Source organism: Pundamilia nyererei, unplaced genomic scaffold (genome assembly GCF_000239375.1).
Source record: "Pundamilia nyererei isolate P.nyererei 1_Seehausen unplaced genomic scaffold, PunNye1.0 scaffold00027, whole genome shotgun sequence".
Lineage (NCBI taxonomy): Eukaryota > Metazoa > Chordata > Actinopteri > Cichliformes > Cichlidae > Pundamilia > Pundamilia nyererei.
The window spans coordinates 900,425-915,286 of record NW_005187428.1 but is presented as its reverse complement, the minus strand read 5'-3'; the positions used below and the strand labels follow the sequence as shown (position 1 = coordinate 915,286).

Here is a 14,862-nt window from a genome sequence, read left to right as displayed (position 1 = left end):
CGCAGGGCCAACACACAGGGACAAACAACCATAAAAAGATATTTATCAGGAAAAATACATTTTACTTCAGACATCTGCTCATAATAATATCACACAATTTTTCCTTTGAACAAGTTTATTTTACCCGCACATAAATTTTCCCTGAAATAAAAAAAGAAAAAGAAAACAGATGTAGATTGAGTACAGTAGAATGATTTTACATTCATATGGAAATGCTGCTCCCTGGTGGTAAAATGTGAATCTTACAAGACACACACTCGGACAACATGTACCATTTGGTGACACTTTGTTCTCTATTAAAGCAACGTGTAATGAAATATTGCTCCAACAATTACTCAGACTATTGAAAAATATTCCATATCCTTGTGACACTCAAAGATACAGTTTCCTTTATTATGTTCAACAATATTTTACAAGCAACAGAACTTAATAAAGGCCAAATTAAATATCGCACGCATTTTATGAGGCAAACATTGAAGTAAGAGGGTTTTGAGTCCAGGGTATGTTTTTTGATCTGAAACAAACAAACATATATAGACATCTGTTAAACAGCCATCTTATAACACACATGGAAGAGAATAAACATGACTGAATAGATGATTTTACTACCTGCTCTGCTAAATTTTGTCAATGCCGAGCTCTTCAGGTGTAGAGATGCCAAGCTCATTTAAAGTAGGCCGCAGCTCCTGGATCACGTACGGGTAGATATCTTTATGGGGTCCGGCTTTGTCCTGAGGAAATAAACAATAAAACCCATTAATCACCATTATCTGACTACAAAGGCTCTGGCTGGCAATTTTCTCTCATGTGCCTTTTCTCTCACCTTCACAGCTTCCAAAATTCGGATAGCGCTGGCCAAGTCGTTTAACCTCCGACAGGCTCTCAGTGCAGCCTCGAGAATCTTTGGCTCAGGTACCAAATCGTACCCAATCAATGTGTTCATCCCTGAAACAAGCAGTCACAACACATTTAAACCAGAGATCAGAGAAAAAGACTTCTAAAGGATCTGAGCGCAAACAACAAATAAATAAAACGACTAACCATTCTCATCAAATTATTTTCGGTGTAGCTTGAAGCAGTATTTTAAATCCCTCTTTACCAAAGCGCTCTATAAATGAAGCGAACACTTAATGGGCACATGCCCCTGTTTCAATTATCAGAGGAGTCTATTTTGAGCTGGTGCCATACACCACCCTGCTGCCAAAATTACTTACTAATGGATCAAATTTGTATTAATCCAAGACTCAAAAACAAAAAGGTTTTATTTGTTTTTGTCACGTTTGACAGATTTAATGGACATAGGTAGGCTGTTATATTCTATAAATCAGCTGTGACATAAACCTGCATACTGTAGACCAGCGGTCCCCAACCCCCGGGCCTCAGACCGGTCCGTGAGTCGTTTGGTACCGGGCCGTGAGAGTTGAGGCTCAGGTGTGAAATGTATGGTTTTCAGGGTTTTTATCGGTTTTCAGCGTTATTTTGTTATCGTTTTTATCGTTAATTCGGTTTTCCTGGGTGTTTTCACGTGTGTTGTGAATAAATCTTCTTTTTTTCGGTACTGGTACTAGTTTTATTTTGTTGTATTTATCCGCGACACCTTAAAGGCCGGTCTGTGAAAATATTGTCAGGCATAAACCGGTCCGTGGCGCAAAAAAGGTTGGGGACCGCTGATTTAGACAAACCACTGTTGTCTAGTGCTTATTTATAAACTACACACAGCCTCTGTCAGTGTTTAGCAGCTGTTAACAATATAGATGAGTTTTATCAGTCTATATAACTAAAACAATATCAGGGGTGAATGTCTCATCAGGAAAACTGATTTTCTTATAATAAGCTCAGTTTTTACATTGTTATGATATGGGTTTTACAATAGGAAATGAATCGAAACAAATGTAAACAGATTCTGACCAACAGATTCAATCATTTTTGTTAACTATGCAAAGCAAACATGCAATTTTAATCATTATATTGCAAACTATGACTGTTTACTTAAATCTTAATCTCACTAAGCCTCTTAATGCAAAATTGTACAAGGCCATTTTTTTAATAACTTCTGTTGACTCAAGACAAACATACCTCAGCAATGAATAACAATTCCAATGATTACATTGATTCAACATTACTATATTCCAGAAACGTACCTTTTCTCAGTTCCCATGCGTCAATATCTGGCTTGTTAAAATAAGTGACCCAGCGGGCATCGAACTCCTCGTCTGTCTCCTGCTTCCCATGTGAATAACACCTTGAGGCCAGAAGAGCTGCATGATAAGACAGATTTTTTTTCAGTGATTTGTGTCTAATAAAAGAAACCTACAGTGAATGTTAAGTAAATGCGGAAGGACCAGGCTACATCATATTTTAAAAATTTCATACATGACGGGCGAAATATTAGGGACACTTACACTACCACCCCAACTCTAACTTCAATAATAATAATGATAATAATAAAAACAACTTTTTCTTCAAACCAACTAAAACTGAAAATGCAGTCATTCCGGCATCAGTGTTGTTGCACTCGCCAGTATTAAATTTCATAGGTGTATCTAATAAAGAGGCCGGGAATTGTATCTGCGATGTAAAAAGGACAAATTCTTCCTTGTAATGTGATGCAGTTGGATCGCTGCCACCGTCTTGATATGACCTACCTTGTGTATCAGTCTGCACGTAGCAGACTGACACACTAGGACGTGACATACCGGAAATTTCTGTCACATGGTCCTCAGGTTATATTTAATAGCAATTTAAATGAAACAATATGACTTAGGCATGTGCTCAGGTATCATGTTAATACTAATTAACCTGCAACCCAAAGAACATTTCTCATTTAGACTTTTTGACCCCGAAAGAAACACCAAGACAATGCAAAACTATGCAAAAAAGTATTGTTTGTTTTCATAAAAATCTATGCCAAACTCCGTTTTGATGTTGAATTCTAGTTGTCTGAACTCTCCTGCAGTCACCTAGCCTACTTAGTAACTAGCGTCAGCAGTCACAATCACAGGGCCCGAGACGAAGCCTTCTAGCCGGGTCATGACAAGGACATAAACTCCGCCAAGAAGAACGACAGGACATTTTTCAAAGCACCACACCCACAGTTTACGTGGGAAAAAGCTGGACTGAATAAAAATGTGGATATCATGGCTGAATCATTATAATGCAGTTTCGTAATGTTTATTAAATAGCGATTTTTCTTGAATAAAAGCTAGCTAGCTTAGCCGTAAAGGAACCGCAAATGTGCCGACAGTCACACTTGATTTCCGTTACATTGTCTCCCTGACAGTTTCTAAGCAACTATATCAATTACAGATTAATATATTTACAATGGGTGACTGAATTAGGAATTACCTCGGCTCCCTGGTTGCGTCCGAGTTAAACTTCGGACACCGGAGACTGACAGTCGGACGGCGGCTCTGAACATGATGCGAGACTGCGAGCTACACGGACCGGTGCGGTCTGTCCGAAGGAAGCTAGTGCTAACTGTGTTAGGCTGGCACGTACGCAATCTCCTGTTGCGCACGCGCAAACTGCAGCTCATATTTACCCTTGACTTCCCTAGAAAGAAATTGCAGGACTGAGAACTGGGAAAACATGTTAATATTTGCAATGCCATTCTCACAGAGAAGTATTTTTTTATGGGATATCTTTTCTTTCTTTCTTTTTAATGCGAACGATACAAAATAGATGTTTCAAAGGTTCTTGATGATAGAATTGCACACAAGTTGAAACTGTAAGACACAGAGCTTTCTTAAAGGGCGATCGTGGCTCAAGGGTTGGGAGTTCGCCTTGTAATCGGAAGGTTGCCGGTTCGAGCCCCGGCTTGGACAGTCTCGGTCGTTGTGTCCTTGGGCAAGACACCTGTCAGTGCGCCCCAGGGTGGCTGTGGCTACAATGTAGCTTGCCATCACCAGTGTGTGAATGTGTGCGTGAATGGGTGGATGACTGGATATGTAAAGCGCTTTGGGGTCCTTAGGGACTAGTAAAGCGCTATATAAATACAGGCCATTTACCATTTACCAAAGCAGAACATTTTATGCATGAAAAAGGTGTGTGTGCAAAACTTCAATGTTGGACATTTAAACTGCTTTCATTCCATGTCATCAGACACTAAAACCTCAAAAATAAGATGCATACAATTAAATTCATGTTCTTTACTATTTATTCAGCCTGGGTCAAAGGCGAACTAGAGCATTACACATAACCTATGCAGGTCACCGGTCTACCACAGATATAAACAACTACACCGATTGCCAGTTCAAAGTTAACCTAAAAATAACAATCTCTTGTGAGGGAGAAAGCACACACAGGTGGAACATGCAGCTTTTACACAAAGAAGTCCCAACTAACCTGGAGGTTAGTGAGGTGACCACTTGACCACTGTGTCACTTTATGATTCATTTTTATTGATGTGACTCTACTACAAAAGAGTACCATCATTATAAAGGTCAGTCAAACAAACCAAAAACGTATGCTCTTGTGAGCCATTATTGTGCACATGAATTATTTCCACAGGCAGAAAACAGAATATAGACAACTGATGCAAAACATGTTCTTTATATTTAAAATGACTATGACCAAATCCATGACTACTGGTTGATTTTTTTGCATCAGAATGACCCCGGACAGTGGTCATTAGTGTCTAGCATGGGTTGTTGTGTATGCTTCTCTCCCCAGCTGTTTTCCCAGCTGGGCACAGTGGAGTTTGCTTGTTCATTTGCAAGTAAACTAACTATTAATGTAACTACACTAAAACACCATCATCAGCTTATAAAGTGGGGCAAATAATCATTTGATCCCCTGCAGAAGTTTACAAAGAAATGATCAGTTCTTGATTTTTAAGGTAGTTTCATGTTAATGAAGAGAGATAGAATACTAACCAAAAATCAAAATCAAAAATCAAAGTTGAATGCCTGACATTGACTGAAATCAGTATTTAATCCCCAAGCAAAACATGACTTAGTACTTGGTGGAGAAATCACTGTCGGTAAGCACAGCAGTAAGACATCTCAGGAGGAATTTTAGCCACTAGCTCTTTAAATTCTCATAAAAATCCGAGACTGTTCATTTCTTTGTAAGTGAGGCAACATAGAAATTCAGCAGGATTAAAATATTTCCCCCTCTATGACTACAAATCTATTACTGATATTGTTGATAATAATAGTTATAGTCCTATGTTAACCTGTTACATTTCACAACAAAGTGACAAAGTATTGCAGAGAAGCATTATAGACACAACTGTTTACTTTTGTAGCAAAATGCCTTACATAAGCATCATGATAAACCCCCAGAAATGCAGAGGTATTATTTTCTTCAAGAAAGCTTCATGCTGTAAAACGGAGCACACAACAATCTATTAAATCTATGCAAATGCAAAATTTCTTATTTCTCATGAAGTAATCAGAGGTTTAGGGAGGACATGCACTCGAATCATCCAGACAGAGTCTCTTGGCTGTGTGTGGGGATGAGTGAGCATGAACCGTCCTGCGCAGACCCTTCTGTCTCTCAGCATCCTCTGTGGGAACACTGCTGATTTGTGGTGGCTGATATCCAGGCTCCTGGGGGTCCAGAGGATCTTTAGATAGATAGATGCAGATGGCAGGAACTCTCCGCTCCATGGTTATACCTGGTGCTCCAGGCTGTGGACTCTTCCAAACCTCCTTCACTGTGTTATAGTAGAGTTTGGACACCTGGTGCAGACCTTCAACTTTACGTTTCAGGATCTCCACACAGGTGATAGTTTTTGTGACTCCTCTGCCTGAGCCAGTGAAGACCACCTGTCTTAGTGACATCCCATTTGGGTTTCTTACTTCCCCTTGCATGCGAGCTGCTGCAAACTGCAGTAAGCTGCGAATCTTGCTTCCTCCTTTTACTCGCATGTGCAGGATGTCTGCGGCGAAGCCTGGGATCGGATAGGGAATGCTGTCCTCTGTGCGGCTGATTCTCCTGAAGTTGTTCTCACCAGCAGTTTTTGGAAGTGGCAACGAGATCTGGGCAGAGGGACTGAATGAAGTAGGCTGCTGTTCCATTGTAGTGCCACATATAGCACTGTTCATCTGACCCCTGGGTTAAGTCATTACTTAGAAAGCAGCAAAATAACAGTGCGGGAAGCTGCAGTAACAGACTATTTGTATGTCTCCTTTGGGATCTAAAACATTGTTCTTGTTCCTTTACTCTAAGAAAGTAAAAGCTGAATGGCTCTGTAATCTAAACTTGTCACTTATCTTGATCCTCTCTCTTCTCCGTCCAAGCTTCTTTTTCATTTTGCCTTTATGAGCGCTGAGATGGCAGCCAGCAGAATAAAGAGGGCACTTCTTCCACTAATCCCACTGAAGTGAAGGAAAAGATGTCCTTGCTCTTTTCAGCACTGAGGACAGCTGATGCCAACAGACACATATGAGGCTCAGAGAGAGACATGTAGAGTGGGACATAGTGCTCTTAAAGGCACATGCAACATTTTGCCTCATTTAATAATGTCTGTATATTTCAGCTAGTTGGGTTTCTTGTTAAAAGGCTTAAGGGATCTGGGAATGGTTTTGTCTGTGTGGTTGCTTGAATTATACAGACGAATGAACACGAGTTAATGAGATCAAGGCACGCAGCTGAAATAAATCTTTGTTTTAACTGAACTCGACTCAATTGTGCCACTTTGCTGACATTCTTAATGTGCGGTTTTGCAGATATGACACCAAACAACCAATCTCACTCAAGATGTGGAGCAATGCTAGTCATTGTAGTATATAATGGAGTGTGGTTTTTCAAGATTATTTTCCCAGTGCGCTATCATCAGAGAGCCATATGGTCCAAGAGAAATGTCTTCCTTTGGGCTATTACAGCAGCTTCACAGCTCTCCTCCTTTCAGTGCATCGCCTGCTGGGCTGACCTCAAAATAATCCTTGCTACAAAAGTTGTGCTTCTTTTTAAGAAATGACATGTACAAGGACAATCACATCTTGGAGCTGCTACTTTTTATTGTCAGACCACAAGTACATTAAATAGAAAGACAGAAAATCAGTATCCAGATGGGAACAGAGGTGCATTGGTTGCAGCTCTCTTTAGAGAAGCTGATCCAAGGGAGGAGGTGAGGAGGCAGCTGGAGGGCTCATATGGAATCAGCATGCTGTTATAATGGTGCATTTCTGCCTCGCAGGATGGTATGCACCCCATGTTAAACAATCAGCAGAAGCATGAAATGCATTGTTCAAATTAAGTTGCTTTACAGAAGAATTATCTGCTTTTCATAAACATCAGTTAACAGGAGCATTCCCATCCCGAGAATACTCATTAAATATTTGAAGGTGGTTCACTGGAGGCCTTGCGCACGCTCCAGAATCTCCCCAAGTGTTTATTTTTATCTGACATGTTTAGTGTTGCTGGAAAATGAACAGAAGCTCCAGCGCCCAGCTGCGTACCCAGTTTAAACATCCTTCAGTCTCCAGTTTATGTTTTTCATAACATAACAGTTGTGGGGTTTGATCCGCTGTATTTATATCGAAAAGGTCCTTAGAGTTACTGGTCACACCCCCATCTTGTGGAAGAAAGTACATATTGCAAAACTAATATCACCGTGGGTTAAAGTGAACCTGCATTACAGGAATGTTCAAGCATTAGTTTGTTCTAAAAAACATGCTTTTGGAAGAATATGAAATTAATGTCTGATGAATACATCTATAGATGAACTGCTAGATACATACAATATGGATACATACAATAGATACATACAATATCTAGATACATACAATATGGATACCTGTTCTTTTCTCTCTGTTTTTGTAGGGTGATTATATACAAATGCTGAGGGGAAGAGGGGGTGATGAATGTGATCAATCTGAAAGTGTTGAGCATGTAATAGGGATCAACATGTATGTACATACTTTTTTGTACTCCATTTAGGACTTGATGATTGACTGTTTATTTCATATCACATAGATTTTGTTGACTTTGATTGTGCACATGTGTGCATGTATGTATATGTACATATACACGTGAATATGTGTTTGTGTACTCAAACAAAAAACTATTTGAATGGTCATAAAAAACCATGGAAAGGATTTCCACCTGATTAAATTGGTTTATTTTAGCATTATTCAATTCTTTCAACTTCGTGTACTTTAGTTGGACCAGCTTAATTAAATAATGATGACTCAGCTTATTTACTGCAGTTGAGCCCAACTTAATTTAATTGAGTTGATCCAATCCAGGCAAATTACATCAGTCCAACAAAAGTACTGAAAGACATTTAGTAAGGTGGAAATCCTATTCATGATTATTTTAAGTTAATTTAAAGAGTTATTTTTTGGAGTGTTCAACTAAGTCAGAGTCTGGTTAGCATAAAACTTGTCATGCACATTGTTTTTTCCTCCAATTTAATGGATTTAGGACATAGCTGTCACTCCATAAATCCTTTTCCACTTGTCCTCATCCGGGTCTATTCCTGTCATAGGTCGAGAGGTAGGGCTAACCCTGGACAGGTTACCACTCGACAACTGTTCACACTCACATTCACCTATAGCTAAATTAGAATAATTAACCTAATCCTACTAACTGCAGGTACCCAGAGAAAACACGCAAACTCCACACAGAAAAGCCCTGGCCAGTGGATTCAAACTCAGGGGCTTCTTGCATGAGGCAACAGTGCTAACCACTGTGCTAGCCACAATAAACATCAGCATACATTTGGTGTGTATGCTTTTCTCATATTCAGTTTTGAGGTTTTTGTTTAAATCATTTGAATGTTTTTCACTTGTGCAAGACGTAAATTTTTGCCTCAAGGCGCTCCGTGTTTCATGTTAATGTCTTAAACCAGAAAAAGCCACAGACAATCAATATTCATTCTCACAGTTTTTGTTTTTATTATAAAGAACAGAAAATGACATATGTGTGTATGTATCCTGGTTTTCTCAGCATGGCTTTGAAGCAATTACTCGTGAAATTTCCTGCTGGATTTTGTCCTCTTGGGTGTTTATGTCGATATCTCCCACCTGCCCGTTTTCATAGCTGTGGAAGAAGAAAGCAGCCTTTTTAGGAAGCTCAAATAAAGTCCAGAGTTCTGACTTTCTGAAGAAAAAAAATGTTGGAACTGTTTCTCATTGTTTGCTTTTGCTTTCTGCTTTTTGTCTTACTCACACAAAGAGGAACCGCGTGCACACGTGGTCGGAAACCGGACACACCCAAATGTTGCCGTGTTTTTGCAGGTTTTTTGAAGTTATCACTGTTAACAGATAGACAAAATCACGTCACACGCAATTAAATACATCTTTGTTGCTTTGTGGGGTCTTCAGTATTTACCTTCACAGAGTGCAACGCAGTTTAGGTTCGTGCTTTGCAAAAACCTGCCTTCCCCCACTTGTTCCTAAAACATATAGAAATACAAGATGAGATACTGAAAGCAAAAAATGATATTGTACTCTACAGTGAATGTTTGCAGCATTTAGATAAATGTGAACAACCCGACCTGCTTGATTTGGTTTATTCGGTTGTATTTCTGCAAGAGTTCTTCTCTGGTAGGAATTTTGTACTGACCTTTCCCCATCTCTAAAGAAAAATGGAAGAATACTCTTAAAAACATGCAAAAAGAACTCGTAATCGACAGACAAGAAACAGAGTTCTTACCAGAATATCCAAATGATATGCTTGAAATGGGACTCAAATAGATGCCTTTCCCATACGCAGCACCATGGAGCTAAAATAGAAAGAAGGGAGAGGTTTCGGTGGTCTGAACATCCACATAAAAATTTCCTATGTTGAAATTGTCTGTAACTTCAGACGGTGATCAAAGACAATAAGCATTTAGAATTTATATATTCTACCTGTAACTTTGTGTAAGATGCGTTAACCAGCCCGTTTCTCAAAATAGAGTGCCAGTTTTCAATGTGGGAACCACTGAAAGAAGAGAAATATGATCTACTAAGCATGGATCGTGCTCTATATACTGTATAAGTGATGATGTGAAAATTTCATGAAAAAAAAAATCTTTGACTTCACTTACTGGAAAGCAAAGGTGCTGCCATAAAGCTTTTTGGCAGTTTGAAAGTGAGCCTCCTTACATGGAGGGCTGCTGATCAACAGGAACTGATGGGGTGTGTGCATAAACGTCAGTTGCTGTTAAATAGCAATTGATTGAAAACAACAACAACAAAAAACATTAAATTATAGAAAGCACAGTGTGAAATTTGATATGTGGCTGCTAATTATTAACTAGTCTACAACTGCTTTAAAGCTTGCAGCTAGACTGCTAATAAATCTGACTGCTTGGGCATACCCTGCTCAGCGGAAGCTTCACAATGTGCGATCTGTTGCTTGCTAAAATCCTGTTGTAAAACACACAAAAGCAAATCCAGATGTTAACCTAAATATAACTGGATTTCACTCAAGTTACTCTTTTCTAACACTTTCATTTAAACGACTTCAGACGCAACGCTGCAATTACTTAGCCCAAAACAATGCGTTTGCCAAGTTTGAACTAGACTCGATGAATGGCTACTGAGGCGAGTGAGTAACAAAAGGACAGATATGCAGCGATCTACTAAATAATAACTAAAAACACATCCAGATTTAGTCTCTCACCACTGCAGTAATGGATGTGCGAGAGGGTCTATCTTGTCCAGCTGCTTCTTAATCTCAGAATATGGACCCTGAGTATGATTTAAAGACAATTTAATCATTATAATCTAATAAATCCAGTTCAGGAAATCATTTACCTGCTTTGAGTTTGTGCTCATTCAGCAGACCGATGTGTAATTGTTGAAAATGAGAGTGTAGATTTTACTTTAAAAGACCTCACCTGTGCCATCCTCCTGACCAACAAGACATTGTCCAGAGCTTTCTGCAGCCTGTCATAGCTTCTGCTCTGTTACAACAAAAGCGAAAACAAATCAGTAAAATGACACACTGAATAGTGCACGACGGATCACGCCAGTGGTAACTTTGATTCAGCTGATACCTTTGGACTAAAGGCGAGAGTTTTGGGGTTGTGTGGATTGACAATAGAAGGGTACGGTTCAAAAATAAGGCTCTTGCGTGAAGACTGAAGGGCAGCTCTGCACATGGCTACCAACAAGTCGATCACCTGCAACAGCAAAGATTATTACCTCACTCATGTCCCATACTGTAATAACTCCTGCTATAAAATATTTAAAAGCTTACCGACCTCTGCACCGGTGGCAACCTCTTCTGTCGCTCCAGACATAACCCCCAGCATGTGAAAGGAAAACACACAGAGCTCCCTGGTGCAAACCGCTGGCTACAAACACACAACGTAGAGAATACTGTCGAAGAATCAAGGCTCAGTTTTACTGAATAGCTGCTCAACCAACAGCTAATTATTTATCGAGAGCTCGCACCTTAAGCATGGGCCCATTTTGAAACACGTGCCGCTCATCGCAAACAACACAATATTCATTCAGTGTTGGGATCCTCTGCTCAGCATACCTCATTATCTGTGCACACAAAGAAAACAGAGGCAAAGTAGCTTTCTAAGAAAATAATTCAAAATCAACACAAACCTGCTCAAATGTTATGCTTAAAGTCAATTTTCCTGCTTCCAGCTCCATATTTTGTAACTGGACTCTTAATAGTGTCGCTTTCCATCATTCACAGTTCAAACTAATCATTATTTATCTTATCCCAGGCCTTGCACCAGCCCTTCAGTAGCTTCTCTCTCTTCAAGCCAACTATCTTGTGATTGGTTGTCCCCTAGCAAACGCAAGTTTTAACTAGCAATTCAGTTTTTTTTAAGTAGCACCAATTCACAACAATAAATGACTCAAAGCCTTTTATATTGCAAAGTTAAGACCCTAAATTATTTATTTAAGAGAACTCAGACAATCCCCTATGAGCAAGAGAACTCCAAGAGAACTCCAGCAGAACCCTCAGATTAGAGTAAGCTCTCACCTGCACCAAGAAGCCGTGCTGCAGATTTGGTGTGGTCTTACAGTGCCCGATTGCCTGGGATGTGAAGAGTAGCTCCATCAGCTGTTTAGTGTTAAGCTGTGCTGATGATTTCACTGCTGAGACCATCACCCTCTGTGGAAGAAGGGTCACAAACAATATCACTCTATATTCAGAACTTTAAAAAAAAGGTAACAACTCTGGAAAGACCGAAATAAAGTCCAGATTGCTGACATCAAAGACAGATTTGAGGAAGGAGTGCTCTGCCTGCAGGAATGCTTTAAATGCACTAATTGGGATGTTTTCGAGCAATCCTGTGGAGGTGATCTGGACAATTTTGTGGACATATAATGCTCATATATTTCTTTTTGCAGAGATATGATTATTCCATGTAAGAGGGTTTAAAGTACTCAAATAATAAGCCATGGGTTACGAAAGTAGTTAAGTCCACAATTCAAAGAAAGAGATATGCTTTTCAATAGGGAGAGGCATCAGAGCTGCAGGCAGCCACCAAAGAGCTGAAAAGCAAAGACCAGCACGCATGGCATTTTAGAGGGTTTTACCATTCAGACAGAGAATTTGCCAATGCTCTTACTGCTTTGATTATCCGTTTGACATATATGATTTCAGCAAAGACTTTCAGAAACTGAGCCACACATTAAGGGACAACCAGCATTTTAATATTAGTGAAGTTGTAAAGGAATTTCTTCATATTACGGTAAACAAGAGTCAGGGATTAGACAAGTAAATGTGGAAGGCTGCTTAAACACAAGCTGGGCCTGGTTTTTCACTACATCTTTTATTCAGTTCCTAAAGTTATACATGTCCTCAGTGTGTGGAAGAATGCTGAAATTGTCCCTGTTACCAAATTCCAGTCACCCCAAAGCCCGCAGTGATTTTCAACCAGAGGCTTTGACCTCAGTCTTAATAATATCTTTGAAAGACTGTTTGCGTATAACCTTCACAGAGGAGTCTAAGCCTCCACACTCACTCTTCTTAATTTGCTCCTTAAACCCTTGGAAGGAGACGGATATCATGTCAGACTCTTTACTGTTTACTGCTTTATCTTCTGCATTTAACACCATTCAGTCATGTTTTAATTTGTTGGCTTTTAAGTCCATTTGAGTTAAGTCATAATCTGGACTTTCTAACAGAACGCAGACAGTGAATTGGCTTCTGTTTGGCCAAGTCAGGTCATCTGCTGGTTCACAAGGGTGTGTCCTGTCCTCCTTGCTGTTTATACGATGCACGAACATGTGTCAGAGGATGTTTGAAAGGACAAACACTTTAACGTATGCAGATTAAATGCCATTATTAGTCTTTTGGACACCAGCCGCAGATCGGTTATTGAACAGGTGGTTTGAAGAGTCTGATCTCCAGCTCAACATGTTAAAGACCAAATGAAAAAAGTCCCGCACACTTGATGCCACAAACATTAAGGGTCATACTGTGTAATATGTGCACAGGGATTATTCCTGATGCAAGACTGAATTTTGATAGTTTGTTTTGCTTGTGGAAACTGTTCACCTTTCACATCATTAAGACGCTGTTTGATGGATCTGTTATTGAGTTAGTTTTAATTTTTTTTTACTTTTAGTCTTTGTATTTCGGAAGATGACAGAGCATCAAATTGTGCACACATCTATTCCACCTATTAATTCATTTTAATTGGAATCGTTTAATTTAGATTTTTTCATTTTTTAGCCTTTTTGTGCTATTTATAGCCTCAGGGATTGAAGTTGTTGTTTTAGTGAAGCCTGGAGCACTCTGTCTTTTCTCCTTTTTTACCATGTATATGTGAATATAGTTTTTGATGTCAGCTCAATTAGCGTCAAAACAAATCTACCTAAGGCTATCAATAAAAGAATCTGAACCTGAAACACAGTTGCAGATAGAAAATATGTACACACACACCAATTTTCCACATCGATGTATTTTGAAGTATATTTTCCTTCACCTTTCCGCTGGGCGTGGAGGTGAAGAGCTCTCCGGGATTCTTGATGGTGTAGGAAGTTGTATGATTTGTGAGACGGTTCAGCTTCATTGTTGGTAAAATGATCCGGCGTCTTGCAGCCGGCTCCTGGAGCTCCTTTAGCCTGCTGATTGTTAGACAGGAGTGAATAGATCCATGCACTAATGGATTCAGCCAGTAAAACAGCTGTGTCATTTAACTCTTTCATACTTTGATAGTGGCAGCCTGGTGCTAAGTCTTGCACAAAATTTCTTGATGGTTCCACTTGGTCTGAACCAGCTGTGACTCCTCTTCTGCCCAGTTACAGCGTTGTCGTTTGCAAGGTGTTTCCACACCCGAGATATGAAAACTGTGAGAATACTGGAGAACAAAAACGAAAGGTTGGCTTTTACACAATCTTCAGATGAGCTATGACTGAAATAAAAAGGGTGGATGTGTCCTGTTGGAGCAGTTAATCTATGAACACTCACTTCTGCAACTGTTTCCCAAGACTGAAGTTATCATTATTAGACAGCTGGAAGACCTCAACTGAAGGTGCTGCAGTGGGAAACATCACTTGATCAAGTGTCACATTGATTTAGACTGAAGTGAATTCTGCATGTGGATGTATTGTTGCTGCTCACCAGGTCCATCCAGATACTGAGACATAGAAAACTGCAGACGGATAACGACAGGCTCCGATAGATTAATCCTCCAGGCTTGGGCTGCCACCTCCTGTGGACACCAAAAAGATGTCAACACTTTCAGGTGTCATGCGAATATGCCACTTTAACCAATGCATGTGCAGTTGTGGTCAGAAGGTTCCAGACATCCATTTGTCACAGAGGCACAGTCACAAAAGAAAAACGTGGTCTCTTCTATAGATATAAATGTGATAACATAAAACATCTAACTAATGGAAAAGCTTAATCCATACTGTTCCCAGAATGCATAATTTTAAATTCACAAGACTCTTTAACTTCTTTTCATTTGATTAGGATCTGCCTCTCTGTGCTTGAAAATATGAG

General features: G+C 39.6%; 3 protein-coding genes across 3 annotated transcripts in view; all 3 read right to left on the bottom strand.

The window, feature by feature from the left end:
* Nucleotides 1–97: 97 nt before the first annotated feature.
* Nucleotides 98–3,519, bottom strand: cox5aa (cytochrome c oxidase subunit 5Aa). Its single transcript, XM_005728038.1, has 5 exons — nucleotides 3,346–3,519; nucleotides 2,142–2,258; nucleotides 824–945; nucleotides 610–731; nucleotides 98–514 (listed from the first exon to the last, which is right to left on the bottom strand). Exons 1-4 carry the CDS (start codon nucleotides 3,416–3,418, stop codon nucleotides 618–620), a joined length of 426 nt encoding a protein of 141 aa, XP_005728095.1. The 5' UTR covers nucleotides 3,419–3,519; the 3' UTR covers nucleotides 98–514; nucleotides 610–617.
* Nucleotides 3,520–5,402: 1,883 nt separating this feature from the next.
* LOC102212880 (ribonuclease P protein subunit p25-like protein) lies at nucleotides 5,403–6,086 on the bottom strand. The gene has a single exon (XM_005728037.1). It carries the CDS (start codon nucleotides 6,048–6,050, stop codon nucleotides 5,403–5,405), a length of 648 nt encoding a protein of 215 aa, XP_005728094.1. The 5' UTR covers nucleotides 6,051–6,086.
* A 2,808-nt stretch (nucleotides 6,087–8,894) lies between these two features.
* The window catches only part of LOC102194511 (poly [ADP-ribose] polymerase 6-like), a 7,786-nt gene continuing 1,818 nt past the window's right edge, over nucleotides 8,895–14,862 (bottom strand). The window contains exons 5-22 of the mRNA XM_013909540.1: nucleotides 14,479–14,569; nucleotides 14,326–14,392; nucleotides 14,066–14,215; nucleotides 13,841–13,982; nucleotides 11,887–12,018; nucleotides 11,337–11,432; nucleotides 11,144–11,236; nucleotides 10,937–11,062; nucleotides 10,778–10,843; nucleotides 10,561–10,628; nucleotides 10,256–10,304; nucleotides 9,983–10,095; nucleotides 9,804–9,876; nucleotides 9,607–9,676; nucleotides 9,449–9,528; nucleotides 9,283–9,346; nucleotides 9,121–9,205; nucleotides 8,895–8,991 (exon numbers count right to left, since the gene is read on the bottom strand). Coding sequence (XP_013764994.1) covers nucleotides 8,895–8,991; nucleotides 9,121–9,205; nucleotides 9,283–9,346; nucleotides 9,449–9,528; nucleotides 9,607–9,676; nucleotides 9,804–9,876; nucleotides 9,983–10,095; nucleotides 10,256–10,304; nucleotides 10,561–10,628; nucleotides 10,778–10,843; nucleotides 10,937–11,062; nucleotides 11,144–11,236; nucleotides 11,337–11,432; nucleotides 11,887–12,018; nucleotides 13,841–13,982; nucleotides 14,066–14,215; nucleotides 14,326–14,392; nucleotides 14,479–14,569 — 1,662 coding nt within the window. The remainder of the gene's footprint in view (nucleotides 8,992–9,120; nucleotides 9,206–9,282; nucleotides 9,347–9,448; nucleotides 9,529–9,606; nucleotides 9,677–9,803; nucleotides 9,877–9,982; nucleotides 10,096–10,255; nucleotides 10,305–10,560; nucleotides 10,629–10,777; nucleotides 10,844–10,936; nucleotides 11,063–11,143; nucleotides 11,237–11,336; nucleotides 11,433–11,886; nucleotides 12,019–13,840; nucleotides 13,983–14,065; nucleotides 14,216–14,325; nucleotides 14,393–14,478; nucleotides 14,570–14,862) is intronic.

Bases quoted from the DNA above. Each gene is read 5' to 3' on its own strand.
- LOC102212880 (XM_005728037.1), bottom strand. From the start codon at position 6,050: ATGAACAGTGCTATATGTGGCACTACAATGGAACAGCAGCCTACTTCA.
- cox5aa (XM_005728038.1), bottom strand. From the start codon at position 3,418: ATGTTCAGAGCCGCCGTCCGACTGTCAGTCTCCGGTGTCCGAAGTTTA. The intron at 2,259-3,345 runs GTAATTCCTAAT...CTTATCATGCAG, and splicing joins GACGCAACCAGGGAGCCGAG to CTCTTCTGGCCTCAAGGTGT. The intron at 732-823 runs GTGAGAGAAAAG...TTATTTCCTCAG, and splicing joins GAATTTTGGAAGCTGTGAAG to GACAAAGCCGGACCCCATAA.